At 39.0% G+C, this 15,556-nt stretch overlaps 1 protein-coding gene across 5 annotated transcripts in view; it reads left to right on the plus strand.

Annotated features, from left to right (window-relative positions):
* LOC138155352 (myosin-IIIb-like) overlaps positions 1-15,556 on the plus strand; it is a 381,066-nt gene that overhangs the window by 150,470 nt on the left and 215,040 nt on the right. For all 5 annotated transcript variants that reach the window (XR_011166807.1, XR_011166808.1, XM_069080561.1 and 2 more), the window contains one exon: positions 10,004-10,124. Coding sequence is in view for 3 of the 5 variants with exons in the window: in XM_069080561.1 (XP_068936662.1) it covers positions 10,004-10,124 (121 nt within the window). In the remaining 2 variants the exon portion in view is untranslated. The remainder of the gene's footprint in view (positions 1-10,003; positions 10,125-15,556) is intronic.

Consider the following 15,556-nt stretch of genomic DNA (forward strand, 5'->3'; position numbering starts at 1 on the left):
TTTCCTCTGATATTACCTTACATTTGCACTGTATATATCTTATATGCATGTAGTCATTTGCATATTGTCTCTCCCCATTAGATTGTGAGATTCTTGAGGTCATGGACTGTTTTTTGTTTTCTTTGTAGCCCCCCTCACTTAGCACAGGGCCTGGCACATAGTAGATACTTAATAAATTCTTGTTGATTTGAATTGTTTTGAAGTAAGAGTTGCATTGAATGACCTCTGAAGTACCTCCCAGCTCAGAGATTCTGAGTAAAGATTATCTTTTTTTTTTTTTTGCAGGGGGGAAAGGTAGGGCAGTTGGGGTTAAGTGACTTGCCCAAGGTCACAAGGCTAATTTTTGTCTTAAGTGTCTGAGGCCAGATTTGAACTCGGGAACTCCTGACTCCAGGGCCAGTGCCCTATTCACTATGCCACCTAGCTGCCCCTAAAGATTATCTCTTAGTAAAGCACATACTTTAAGAGTATCAACAGTTTCTAGACTAGCTAAGAACTTTGTCATTCTTAGTAGTTTCCTCCCATTTTTCTACTAGTATCATTAAGGAAGGAGGAGGGAGTCAGAGGCCTGATGTCCATTTTGTGATTTTGCCCATTTCATAAATCACTGGGGACAAAGATTTCATCACCTCATGGCCAACTTTTTGGTGGTCAGCCTCTCTTGACTTAGCTAGACTGATCCTCAGGTAGGAAATAGTACACAGAATCACAGAATTCTAGAATCTGAGAGTTGAAAAGGATATGAGTGGCCATCTACTTCAACATTTACATTAAAGGAGTCCCTCCTATAACATAATCCAACAAATAGTTATCCAATTTCTGCTTCAAGACCTTCAAGGAGGTCTTCACTTCTCGAGACAGCCAGGTAAGGAATGGAGCCCTGGGCCTGGAATCAGGAAGACCTGAGTTCGAATCTAGCCTCTAACTTTCCAGCTGTATGCCCTCAGGCAAGTCACTTAGCCTCTTTCAACCTCAGTTTCCCTATCCATAAAATGTGGTAATAATAGAACCTACCTCCTAAGATTGTTCTGAGGATCAAATGAGATGATATTTGTAAAATGCTTTGCAAATCTTAAAGCAATGTATAAATGCTAGCTATCATTCTGTTATCTTTTTTGCTCTTGTTATTATTACCACTGGAGGCAATCCATTCCACTTTTTGATAGCTCTAATTGTGATATCAAGCCTAATGTCATACTTGAAAGTTTTACATCTTGGCAGGCTTTATCTCAGAACTTGTTCTGCAGGTGCACAACTTTCAGCAATTCACATTGCACCTCTGTATCATAATGGGGCATTGGAAATGGACTTTTGTAGAGGAAGCTAAAAGTATGGATTTGTAATATAACATACTTAATGGAGGCAAGTCTCAAAAGGCTAAAAACTTTGGTACGATGTAAGTCTTAGGTGGGTGTACTATGCCCAGAACCATTACTAAAAGAAGTACATGATGTAAGGGAAAAGGCAATGCATGGGCCTTCCCTTCCCCAAACCAGATATTTTTATATTTATTAGGTTCAGCTAAAATAATAACTGCAATTTAGATAATTCTATTACCTAAGCTTTCCAACTGTTTCCCATAGACTATCCGATTGGATGAACATCAAATAAAGTCGAAGTAGGAAAGAAACTATATTTCAAATAGATAGGAAATGTATGTCTTAGGGAAAAGGTGTTTTGTTGTTGGAAAGTCAGGCTTAGTTCCCTATCTTTTTTTCTTTTGATCCCTCCAGAATAGGGTCATAGGTTCATAGTTCTAGAGTTGGAAGAAACTTCAGAGGCAATCTAGGGCAACCCCTTCACTTTTTTTTGCGGGCAATTGGGGTAAGTGACTTGCCCAAGGTCACATGGCTAGTTTTTGTGTTAAGTGTCTGAGGCTGGACTTGAACTCAGGTACTCCTGACTCCAGGGCCGGTACTCTATTCACTGTACCACCTAGCCGCCTCCAACCCCTTCATTTTATAGTTGAGGACACTTGAGACATGGGAAGATGATGTGATTCACCCAAAGTCACAGAGATAGCATGTATCAGAAGCTGGCCTTGAGCTTGTGGCTTGCACCACCATATTCCAGTCATTTGCCAAAGTGACTAACAGAAGGAAAGAGGCGAGGGACGTTATGCGTGCTCTCTCTGCACTTTTACAAGTATGGTATTCCCTTTAGCTGTACATAGATGTGAATCTCCAGGCAGGATATGGCACTATAGCTATTGAGAGCATAGACACAGTTCAGTAGTGAATGCCCCAGGTCTTCCTGACTCTCTATCCACTATATCAATCTACCTCTTAATTCCTTGTTCACATGCTGACATGATTCCCCAAATGCTAATGCCTTTCCTCCCAAACTGATGTAACTACTCTGTGTGTATTTGTATTTATTCAATTTTGTATTTGTGCTACATGTATTTGTTGTTTTTTAACAAGAAGTATTTTTATTTTATTGTAACAAGATATATTTTATTCTATTTTTCTCCAGTTACATGTCAAGAAAATTTTTAGCATTCATTTTTACAAGATTTTGAGTTCTAAATTTTTCTCTGCTCCCCCCTCCACTTCCCTCTTTGATGTAGTTTATATATGTACTATCATGTGAAAAATATTTCCATATTAAAGAATTGTGAAAGAAGAAACAGACTTTAGAAAACTGTGAGAAAGAATAATATAAGTGAAAAAAAATATGCTTCAATCTACATTCAGAGTCCATCAGTTCTTTGTCTGGATATGGATAGTCCATAGTCAGGATTATTCTGCTAAACCTGGAACATCAGGTCTACCTTGATTTGAAGTATCAATTTATCAGCCTTGCTGACAGGGAATGTGGCATAATGAATAGAGTACTAGATCTGGAGTCAAGAAAACTTGGGTCGAACCTGTCTCTGACACTTAGCAGCCGTGTGATACAGGATAAGTCACTTAACCCCTCCAAACCTCAGTTATCTTATCTGTAAAATGGGACGGTTGGCTTCAAAGGTCTCTTCCAGCACTAAATTTATGAGCCTGATTGATTCTATAAGTAGTGAAACCCTGCAAGGCAATCAATTAATCATTAAACATTTATTAAGTACCTCCTATATGCCAGTCATGGTGATAAGCACTGCAGATATCAAAAGAGGAAAAAGACAGTCCCAGACTTCTAGGAGATTATATTCTAATATAATTACTATCCCAGTGTCTTGTTTGAAATCTGTTGGGTTTAGCCTGCATTCAGAATCAGCATGCTATAATAGGAGGAAGCACTGATCTTAGAAGATTTAGGTTTGAATCCTGCTTCCGCTTCTTATTAGTTGTGGGACTTTGGGCAATTTGCTTTAATTGTTTCCTTATGAGAGGGAAACATTACATTTTCACTACCTACTTCACAGAGTTTCTGTGAAGAAAATGCTTCTCTTAAAAAAAAGTAAGCTATTAATGTGGGCAGCTAGGTGGCATAGCAGATAGAGCACGGGCCCTGGAGTCAGGAGGACCTGAGTTCAAATCCTGCCTCAGACACTTAGTAGCTGTGTGACCCTGGGGAACTCACTTACCCTGTTTGCCTCAGTTTTCTCTTCACTTAAATGAGTTGGAGAAGGAAACAGAAAACCATTCTAGTATCTTTGCCAAGAAAACCACAGTGGAGTCACAGAGTCAGACATGACTGAAAACAACTGAACAACAAAGCTATTAATATTACTATCGTTGGTAAAAGCAAAACTAGGGAGTTGAGGAGAGAGATGCAGAAGAACATTATGGAAATGAGAGGTTGGTGGGTTGAATCATTAAAAATGATAGGTTTTTTTGGAGGGGAAAATGCAAGGTAAATGGGGTTAAGTGACTTGCCCAAGGTCACATGGCTAGTAAGTGTTAAGTGTCTGAGGCTGGATTTGAACTCAGGTCCTCCTGACTCCAGGGCCAGTGCTCTATTCACTGGGCCACCTAGAGGTCCCAAAATGTTAGTTTCTAAAGGAGGAATGAGGGGAGGTGGGAAACAATCATTGGTTTAGGCAATTTTTTCCTAGAGAGGACTCTCCTTGACTTCTAATTTGAAATAGGTCATAATTTTTTATTCATTCTCTACTCAAATGAATGAAATTCTGATAAGGATTACTTCTGGATTTTACCCAGATATTCTTGAATCTTTAAAAGGACTGTATCCTTGTCACAAGCACCTGCCCTTGGTCCACTATTTAACCCCATTTAGGCCAGAAACACCCAGCCATAGAGACCTTGCCTTTGGTGAAGTCCATTTTTGCTATACCTTCTGTATGGCCCTGGCTCAGTATTTAGGGAGTGGGGGAAAGGGGTAAGGAGCAGTAGCTTTGTTATTTAAATAATTACTCATTTGATTTGAATATTTTGTTATTTAAGATCATAATTTCTCCTCATAACTTAATTTCTATAGACTAGTTACTAGTCCTTTAAACCAGATATTCACTTGAAATTTATTAAGGGAGTCACCTGAGTCATCTTTTAGCCAAACAATGCTATTGTTCCTCATAATTCAGTCCCTTTGATCCATTTGTTCAGCTCTGAGTTTCCCTAACCAGCATGCAAGGGCCAGGACATTCTCCAGGGATTAACTAAAGTTATTTTGACCACATTTGGAATTGCTTGAAATTCAACGACGATCTTACATTCCAACCTGAAATCATATCTTTTGTTTATTCATTTGTTTTTGTTTTTGACTTTTTAACCCTGGCCCAAACACCTCTCTTCACTTTTAAGACAAAGTCAAGAGACACTGGAGAAGAGTGGATTTCTTAAAGCTATATTAAGAAGACTCCATGTGGTTCTATATGATTTCTTAAACTTCAAATAATTCCCCCAAATCAATATTTTGATGACTGAAGTGTAAATGAATCAGAAACATGAAATAAGTTTCCTCCTCAATTACACAGAGCTTTGAAAATGAATAGAATGACCATGGACTTTATTTTTTAAAAAACATAGGAAGAGATTAGCTGGAGGCATTGGACAATCCCCAAACAGAGAGGATCACAAACCTCTCTTTTAATTATCGGGTATGACACCTTTATATCTAGAGCCCCAAGTCATAATTCTTTTGAGCGTCTTCCTGGAGTGTTAAAAGTATTCATCTTTTTAACAAGTCTGTTAATGAACTGTTGTTGCTTCTTTAATAGTGGGAATCCCCTAAAAAGTATTAGCAAAAGTTTTCCACCCAAGTTTTATAAGAAAAACGTCATTCATTTCACCTTAATTGGGAGATGTGCATTGCAGTAGCTCCTGGTGCTATCAACTGAGGCCAATAGAATCAAGAATCCAAAAGGAGTCATTAGTATAACTTCCCTCCCTCTCACCCCTTTTTTCCTTAAAGCTGAAGAAACAGATGCTCAGAAGGAGAAGTAAGTCACCCAGTGTCACACAAGTAGTGGGTGATTATAATGCTCAGGTCTCCAACTCTGAGCACCACCCATCTTCCATTATACTTTGTTGCCACTCCCACGAACAACGAAAATTGTGTAGGTTGCTATTGATGGAAGTGGGAAGGATGGTGGGGAGGTTTCCTGGATATGATGGGGATGGGGTGGGAAGGGAAGGGAAGGAATAGTAGTGAGGCAAAGAGAAAATTTTTGATTTGGGGATGGATTGCTTGGTGGAAAGGGCGCTGACTCAAGACAGAGGACCTTTAACACCTGTGTGGCCAAGGCTAAGTAATTTCAACTCCAGGACTAGGGCCTCCTCATCTGTAAAACAGGAGAGTTGTACTAAATTGCCCTGAAGTCCATTCCAGCCCTAGGGCCTTGATTGTATGATCCTTTATTTTATTATTGATCAATATAAACACAGTGCTTTGCTAGGGCAAAAGAACATCTTGGGTATTTATGATAAAGTAGTTTGATTGTTAAGACAATAATTTAAAAATATATTATATATATATCCTTATTTATTTCCTTAAAATATTCCCTAATTACATTTTTTAAAAAATGTAGTACTGACTAAAATTTTTTGAGATCCAAATTCTCTCCCTCCCTCCAGCCCCTCCCCTCCCCCTTGAGAAGGCAAATAATATGATATCAATTATACATGTGAAGTCATGCAAAACATTTCCATATTAGCCATGTTACAAAAGAAAACACCACCAAAAAAAATCAAGAAAAATAAAGTGAAAAAGTATGCTTCAATCTGCACTCAGAGTTCAAGGCAATCATTTTATTTAAGGGTCACTTCATCTCTTTTGAACTCAGTTTTTTGATTTTTAAGATGAGAGAAATTGAATTAGAAAAATTCCTAATGTCCTTTCTCTTTAATATTTCATTTATTTTCCATTTAATATTTTTTATAATATTCCATTTTTTATGGTATTATTCCTTTAATATTCCATTATTCTAACTTAGAGATGCAGAGAGTAAAAGTATCTATTTGGAGAATTCCAAAGTACTCAGGCTAGTTGTGAAAGAGGAAAAGAATAGAAAAAATATGAGGACCTCCCCCACTTTGAAGTTTTTACAACTGGGATTGATAAGGAAAGAATCCTCAGAATGAAAATTTAATAAGGCTAGTAGATTGATATTTTGTTGTTATTGTTGTAAGCAAACAGAGTTAAATGACTTGCTCGGGGTCACACAACTAGCAAGTGTCCGAGGCTGGATTTGAACTCAGAGAGAGGAGTCTGCCTGACTCCAGGACCAGCCCTCTGTCCACTGTACCTCCTACCTACCTAGTGATTTATATCTTAGAAACCATTTAATCCAATCCCAATATTTTAAATGAGGAAACCAAGTCCCAGGGAGGTTAAACAATTTGCCCAAAGGTCACACAGGTAATAAATAGTGGGAGAAAGATCCAGACTCCATCCTGATTTCAAACTAAGTAATCTTTATATTCTATCATAGTGCCTTTGGGTTTCTTTAGTATGAGACTCTAACGGGGGCTTCTCTTCTACAGACAAAAAAGATGGATGTTTCTGAAACATGACCTGATGGGCCCTGGAAAACTCATCTACCAAAGAATGTCTCTTACCTGCTACATTGCTTAAAATTTCCATTATTAGGGTCCTTTGTATTAAGCTATTATGTCTCCAGAAAGATCTTGTTCTAATGTTACTATGTCATAGGAATAATATGATGGGTGTATTGGCTGTGCCAACCTAAAACTCATAAGGTACCTTGATGAGGTCACCATGATCCAGTGTCTTGGTTACAAATTTGTCAGTTTAGAAACTTAATTTTATAAATTCACTTAGGGGGATCAGACTCTGGGGAGTTGAGTTACACTTATCAAAATCACCAGACTGATAAACTAGAATACCAAAATATTAAATTACAATGTAACATATACCTGGCCCAAGAACCAGGATTGGTCATCTCCACAGGGCAGTCTTTTTCTGGTGAATAAATCCACTCAGGAAGCCATATTACAGACTAGGGAAGGAAATTGAATATTTTAAACATATTTCTATTAAATTAGGTTAGCCTGATGAATTTCCCTTTTCTGCTCTAGAGATATTTCTATCTAAAGAATCAAGATGGAAGATTTATCTAGAACCAGAGTCCCTCTCCCCTAGTTATATTTCTGATCCTTTCCTATATTCCATGCAAATCACTACCCTTACCTTTACAACATCCCTCTCAATTTCCACAGGCTTTCATGTTAATGAGCCTTCAAATTGTCTTTACTGGTTTCCCATTGCTTTATGGTGACCACTTCGTGACAACATAGAGAAGGGCACCTTAGTCTTCTCAGGAACTGTAAGTGTTCCTCAGGATTCTGTCCTGGGCCCTCTTCTCTTCTCCCCCTATACTGCTTCACTTGGTGATCTCATCAGCTCCCATGGATTCAATTATCAGCTCTATACTGATGATTTCCAAATTTACTTATTCAGCCCTAACCGCTCTTATGACCTCTGGTATCTCATTTCCAGCTGCCTTTCAGACATCTCAGACTGGATGTATAGTAGACATCTTAAACTCAACATATTCAAAATAGAACTTCTTATCTTTTCCCCTAAACCTTCCTCTTATCATCCCTATTTCTATAGAGGGCAGCACCATTCTTCCAGTCCCTCCAGTTCACAACCTAGGGGTCATCCTGGACTATCACATCTCTAACTCCTCATATCAATCTGTTACCAAGGCCTTTTGATTTCACATTTCCAACATCATCTCAAATATACCACCTTCTCTTTCTTTTCCGACACTGCCACCATTCTGGTACAGTCCCTCATCACTTCATGCCTATTTTATTGTAATAGCCTCCTGGTGGACCTCCCTATCTCTACCCTTTGTTCTTCTCTTCCCCTTATCTATCTTCTTTCCAGTAACTAAAGTGATTTTCCTAAAGCATAGGTGCAATCATGTTACCCACCACCCCTTCCCCTCAGTAAACTTCAGTGACTCTTGCCTCTGTGATAAGATACAAAATGTTCTCTTTGGCATTCAGAAACTTTTAAAACCTAGTGCCATCCTTCCTTTTCAGTCTTCTTATTCCTCCCTCCCCACCACATACTCTTCCATCCAGTGACACTGTCATCCTGGCTGTTCCTCAAACAAAACACTCCATCTCTCATGTCCAGGCATTTTCTCTGTCTGTCTGTCTTCCATGCCTGGAATGCCCTCCCTCCTCCACTCTAACTACTCTCTTCCAACTAAAATCTCATCTTTTCCTGAAAGCCTTCCCCATACCCTCTTAATTGTAGTGCCTTCCTTCTATTAATTATTTACTGTTTATCCTGTATATAGCCTGCTTTTTGTCCATTTATTTGCACGTTGTCTCCCCAATTAGATTGTAAACTCCCCAAGGGTATAGACTATCTTTTGCCCCTTTGTATCTCCAACTCTGAGCACAGTGACTGACACATAGTAGTTTATTATATGTTTATTGATTGATTGATTATTGATTAAATTATTGATTTATTAAATTTTTGTTGATTGATTAATTCCCCCCAAAATCTATTTGTTTTAAATATATAATAAAATAATTGTATAATTTTTTTTTCCTTTTTCCCCTTCCCCCTGCCCTAGAAATGGATACCATTAGACACAAATACACACACATATGTATATGTATATAAATCTGATAAAATCATCCCATACATACTTCTCTTTATCAGTTCTTTCTTTGGATTCCGACAGCGTCTTCCTTCTTTGTAGTTCATTTGGATTGATTGACTCTTACGTTTTATAGTCCCTCTCCCCTACATGCTTTATGATCCAGTGACACTGGCTTCTGTGCTGTTTCTTAAACAAGACACTCCATTTCCTGATTGGGCATTTTTCCTGGCTATCCCCCATGCCTGGAATGCTCTCCCTCCTCATCTCTTGGCTCCTGTGTTTCCTTGCCTTTATTTAATACTCAGCTAAAATTTCACTTTCCAGAGGAAACCTTTTTCACCCCCTTTTAAGGTTAGTGCCTTCCCTCTGCTGAATGTTTTTCAATTTATCCTGTATATTGCTTGTTTGTACATAGTTATTTGCATATTGTTACCCTCCTTAGACTGTGAGCTCCTTGAGAGTAGGGCTTGTCTTCTACCTTCCTTTACATCCCCAGCACTCAGTACAGTCAGTGCCTGGCATATAGTTGTTTTGTTCAGTTGTGTCTGAATCTTTGTGGCCCCATTTGGGATTTTCTTGGCAAAGATACTAGAGTGGTTTGCCATTTCCTTCTCCAACGCATTTTTACAGATGAAAAAACTGAGGCAAACAGGTTTAAATGACTGACATAGTAGATACTTAATAAATATTTATTGATTGACTTGACTTCGGGTCCATGATTCTCTGGTTACTTTCTAATATTATCATGTATTATCAGAAATTACTTTTTTCAATAAACCACTTGTGATCTATCAGAGAGTTCAGTCTTGAGAGAATAGGACTTGGGATTGGTAAGTTTTGGTGGGACACCACAGGGGAGCCATAGAACAGCATGAAGAACGTGGGAATCCAGTGTTGGGAAAGAGAGACTGAAAGTGGGGAAGAGGAAAAAGGTTGGGAAAGGGCATTAAAGGGGGAAATGGCTTCCAGAGACCAACTTCATCTCAGGGTTTCAAATGTCTGTTTGTTTGCTCTCAGCTTTTAGGGGTTATCTTCTCCGCAAAAGCAATGCAGCATCCCAACTCCTCCAAGGCTATGCAGAAGCTAGAGAACCCACAAACACTTGCTTTGCTGTGACGGGAAACCCTAATGGAAGCTGGTGAGTCTTAGTTCTTGAGTGTGATGGTGCCTAAGCATGGCCATCCTCATCCAGTCAACACTGAACAGGGGTATTGATTCCCGCCTCAATGTGGATTGTCACATGATTTACCTGTTTAAAAAAAATTTTTTTAATCTTATTACAATACAAGTAGTGTGTGTTTGTAATCCTTGTTTCTGAGGGAGGCTGTCTGGTGGAATGCTTGAGCTTAGGAATTCTGAACCACGGTGAGGCTAACATTTACAGTGAATACACTAAATCTAGGCACCAGAGAAAGGAAGGGAGGGAGGGAGGGAAAAAGAGAGAAAATGAAGGAGAAGGGGAAGGGAGGGAGAAAGGAATGAAGGAAAGGAGGAAGGAAAAAAGGAAGGAGGAGGAAGAAGGGTGGAAGAAAGGAAGGAAGGAAAAAAGAAAGGAGATGGAAGGTAAGGAGGGAAGAAGGAAGGAAAAAAGAGAGGAAGGAGAAAGAAGGAAGCAAGGAAGGAAACATTTATTAAAAGCCTACTGTGTTCCTGATACTGTGCTAAGTGCTTTACAAATACTATCCCATTTGACCCTCACAGCAACCCTGTGAAGTAAATGTTATTATTATCTCCATTTTGCAACTGGCAGTCAGAGGTTAACTTGCCCAGGGTGACACAGCTAGGACACTTCAAATTTGAATTCGGGTTTTCCTGATTCAAGGCCCAGAGCTCTATCCATTGTGCCACCTCACGACACTTAAGGAGAAGCTAGCTAGCCCAATTCAGAAACCAAGCATGTTCCAGCTTCCAGGCCAGTCAGCAGAGAAATCAGGCCTGTGAGCAACCACAGAAATTCCAGCCTGAGTGAGATATGAGGACCCAGTCAAAAAAATTTATTGAAATATTTTGGTTTGAGCTGGCAGCTCGTTCCCAATCCATACCCAGACAAAGCCCACTATAAAATATGTTCCCTGGGGTGGCTAGGTGACATAGTGAATAGAGCACCAGTGCTGGAGTCAGGAGGACCTGAGTTCAAATGCAACCTCAGACACTTAACACTTACTAGCCTAGTGACCTTGGGTAAGTCACTTAACCCCAATTGCCCTGCCTTCCCCCCTCCAAAAAGCAAAACAAACAAAAAAGTAAAATATGTTCCTGTGATAGTAATGGCATTTAAAGATTCCCCTGTATTGGCTTGGTTTTCAAATTGATTGTGTTAAAACCCAGAGCTTGTTAATCCCACCTGTGGGATGGACTTGTTGATGTGAAAAGAAAGTCCTGAACTGGGAGGAGCTGGTGATGTAGATTTGGAGAGACAAGGGAGAGGCAGAAGAACTTTTTTTTTGGAAGCAGCATCTCGTGGAGAGAGAGAGACTAAGAGAATTGCTCGTGGCCGCTTTGAATTGCCCTGGACTTTTGAGACCTGCCCCCTGAGCTGCCAAGGACTGAGGAGACATGGCTGTTTTGCTGGTACTTTGTCTGTCTGTTTTGATGTTGTTTTGCCAGATTTGTCCACTGGTGAAAGACAGGCCTGTTGAAGAAGTCCTGGAACCTGGCTGTTGGCTAAGAAGCCCTGAGACTGTCCTGCAAACAGAGAGTGAATACTGTCCACTGGTGAAGGACAGTGCTGTTGTTGCAGGGGTCTGGGAACCTTTCTGTTGGTTCAGAAGCCCTGAAGAAGGATTTTCTTGTTGTATGTTTACAGAAATCCTGGGAGAGGGCTTTGCTAATGTTTTCAGGGGTTCTAGGACTGTTCTACAGACAGAGGATGAATTAATGAAGGGACTGGCAACTATCTTGTGGCCTTGCTAAGCCTTGTCTCCCCAGGAACTAAGATTGCTGAGAACTTGCCTCATGTCAAGATGAAGAAAAGACCTCCACTTGGGTATTAAGTGCTGTGTTTAAACTTGATGTAACTCTGGGGTAGATTCAATTGAGATCCAGGGGTGGGGAACTTTTGACCTTTTTGTGCTCTGTGATTGACAAATAAAGGTATAGCCTAGGGGTGGAGAAGTATTTAGACCAGGGACTTTGTAATTGATTGAATGATTGGAAGGTCCTGGGGTGGGGTAGTCCTTGGAGATTATTTAATCACATTTAGTAAATGCTGTGTTTGGAATGATGTCATGTTTTGATCTTCTCTGTTCTTGGTTGGTCACTGAATAAAATGGAGAGCACCTATGCTGGTATTTTGAACCTTGGGAAGTTGCCTTTCCTTGGCATTACATTACAGTTCCCTAAGAACAGTTTATGGATTGACAAAAAAAGAAAGGAATGCTCTGTTCTTTAACTCCATCGCTAACATAGGTTGTTTTTGTTTGACCTAAGTTTTGCTTCCTCTCAGTGCTAACTTTATTTATGCCATTGTAGTCATCACATATATAGCTAAAAAGCTTTTCCTTTCTTCACATCTTCCCAAGTTTCTTTGAATTCTTCTTATTTGGAATTCTTTATAATATAATAATATTACATCACACATATATACCATAGTTTGCTTTTTTGTTGTTATTTTTCAGTCAGGTCCAACTCTCCATGACACCACTTAGAGTTTTCTTGGCAGAGATACTGGAGTGGTTTGCCACTTCTTTCTCCAGCTCAATTTATAAATTAGGAAACTGAGGCAAACAGGTTAAGTGACTTGCCCAGGGTCACAGAGCTAATAAGTACCTGCAGCCAAATTTGAACTCAGGAAAATGAGTCTTCCTGACTCCAGGTCTGGAATTCTATCTGCTGTACCACCTAGTTGCCCAATATATTACTCATAATATTCTACAATTATTTACTGCTTAAGGTGCCTTTAAGGAATTTTTTAGCATGAACTTCTTGGATCACTTTCAAGAACCCTCAAGGGACTCATGAACCACTAAATTGGAACACCTGCTCTAGATGGACCTAACTCCATCAATCATTATCTCAGTAATTTAGCCAATTTTCAATTAGCATTTATTGAGCACCTACTGGACTAGAGGATTTCTGAGGTCACTTCTGGATCTAAATCTACAGTCCTGTGATCTAATTTTAGATGGAATGATGATTTTGTCCTAAGATTAGCATTTTTTTCTTTTTAAATAACCAGTTCTTTGTTGGTCAGAGTCATCTTTAAGAAAATAGATTGGGCTCTCAGGAATTTTTAATAGAAAAGTATGTAAAAATTGTTGTGAAAGTTCAGATGTATTTTGAGTAGCTGGGAAAGTTGTGTAGATATCAGCAGATCCATGATCCCATTGATTTGAATACTCTCTCCATGGCTGCAGATCATATACTCTATCCTCAACTCCTGTGTTGTTAGGATTGTCTTTTTCCTCCCGATTAAGCATCAAAGGAGTATTTACCCACCCAATGTTCTGGAATGTACCCTCTGACCTTTTAAAAATATTTTGTGGATATCAGTGCAGTACTCAGCCTGTCCATCTGTTGTCCCTCCTATCTTACTATATGATTCACTCACCTCTTTTAATTTTCATACACATATGCCGTTTTTATGTTCAATTCACTTAGACTCCTTAAGCCTCACTGTGTTTCTTGCCGTTGCCCTTCCAATCATCTGCAGTTTTTATTTTTCTGCTATCATGGTGTTTCATGATTTATAACCATAATGCATTACCAGAATATTGCTGCTTAAAATATGAGCTTTGCATCAGGGAACAGCTTGGAATCATTGAAAATGCTAGGCAGTTTCCAGAAAATGCAATCCAGCCTGATCTTTTTCACTCTGGTCCCAGTACACTGACCATTTGTAGAAAATGTCCAAGACTAACTCGATGGACATTTAACTGCACCTCGCAATCTGGACTGTATATATTCTTTCTTTTTTAGTTCTTCTTTTCTTTTTTCCCATTATTTTATTCTGAGCTTAAATATAAGATGAGCATTTCCTTTAAACACAGTAGAATAGAAAGAGAAGGTTGTACATGAAACTGAGAACCTCTATGATATATAACTTGTCTTTCTTTTTAAGTATACAAAAACTAGAATGTGTTACTTTCAAAGCTGTCCTGCTTGTCTGTGATTCTTTTTGGTCATTCTCTGTTCTCTTCTGTACATTTCATGAACATGTTTCAATGGCTTCTCTCTCTTTCTCCCTCCTCTCTCCCTCCCTCCATCTCTTTCTTTTTTTGGCAACATTATTCCTAGCTTCCTTCTCCCTTCTTACTTCTCTCCACCATCCCCCCAAGGGGAAAAACCCTTGTGACAAATATGCAGAATAAATTCCCTTATTGGCTTTGTCCAAAAATTTATGTCATTCTGTAACTTGAGTTCATTACCTCTTTGTCATGAGGTGGGTTGCATGCTTCTTTGTCTTCACTCTGAAGTCATGACTGGTTATTGCATTGATCATATCTCATAAGTTTTTCAATGTTATTTATTTTTTGTTGTTGTTATTTCAGTCATACCTGACTCTCTGTGACAACATCTGGGGTTTTCTTGGCAAAGATACTGGAGTGGTTTGCCATTTCCTTCTCCAGCTCATTTTTACAGAAGAAGAAACTGAGGAAATAAGGTTAAGTGACTTGCCCAGGGTCACACAGCTAGTAAGTATCTGAGGTCAGATTTGAACCCAGGTATTCCTGACTCTAGGCCCAGTACTCTGTCCATTTATGCCATCACACTTAATAGGTATCTATTAATTGAATAATTAAAATCGTTTGATGTGATAGAACAAAACACAACCATAAAGTTTATCCTCCAGCAAACTATCTCTCAGTAAAGTTTCTACAAGATTCCTTGGTGGGTGCCACCACTGAAGTAACATTGTTTAACCATAGTATGAGAATCTACATAAAATATGGCATAAAACAACCAATCCATTAATCAAGCAACATTTATTAAGCAACTCCTATAGGTCAGACATTGTGCTAGGTGTTAGGAATGCAAATTTAAAAAAATGAAACAATCTCTATTTACAAGGAACTAATGGGGAAGAAAACAAGGACATATATGTAGATACACATGGATGTCTGTATATGTTCCTGTCTCCTCCATTAGCATATATGCTCTCTTTGAGTAGGGATTGTGTGTATATAATGTGTATATTTATATATGTATGTAACAAATAATGAACAATGAAAGATCTTACGGTCTATCTCTCACTTGTCTGTGAAAATGTGTTCTATTATAGAAAATAGTATCTCAAAGTTTACCTGTTTTCTTCTCCTGCTTTCATCAAGAATACATAAATATTTGTAGAGAGGGGCAACTAGGTGGCACAGTAAAAAGGGCACCAGCCCTGGAGTCAGGAGGACCGGAGTTCAAATGCAGCCTCAGATGCTTGACATTTACTAGCTGCGTGACCCTGGGCAAGTCACTTAATGCCAATTTCCTCACAAATATGCAAATATGTGTGTGTATACACACATATGTGTATATACATATATATGGAGAAAGAGAGAGAGCGAGAGAGTGAGAGAGAGAGAGAGAGAGCGAGAGAGAGAGAGAGAGAGAGAGAGAGAGAGAGAGAGAGAGAGAGAG

This window comes from Petaurus breviceps, unplaced genomic scaffold (assembly GCF_028583685.1).
Source record: "Petaurus breviceps papuanus isolate PSGF00001 unplaced genomic scaffold, PetGlider_PUasm1.0 91133, whole genome shotgun sequence".
Classification (NCBI taxonomy): Eukaryota; Metazoa; Chordata; class Mammalia; order Diprotodontia; family Petauridae; genus Petaurus; species Petaurus breviceps.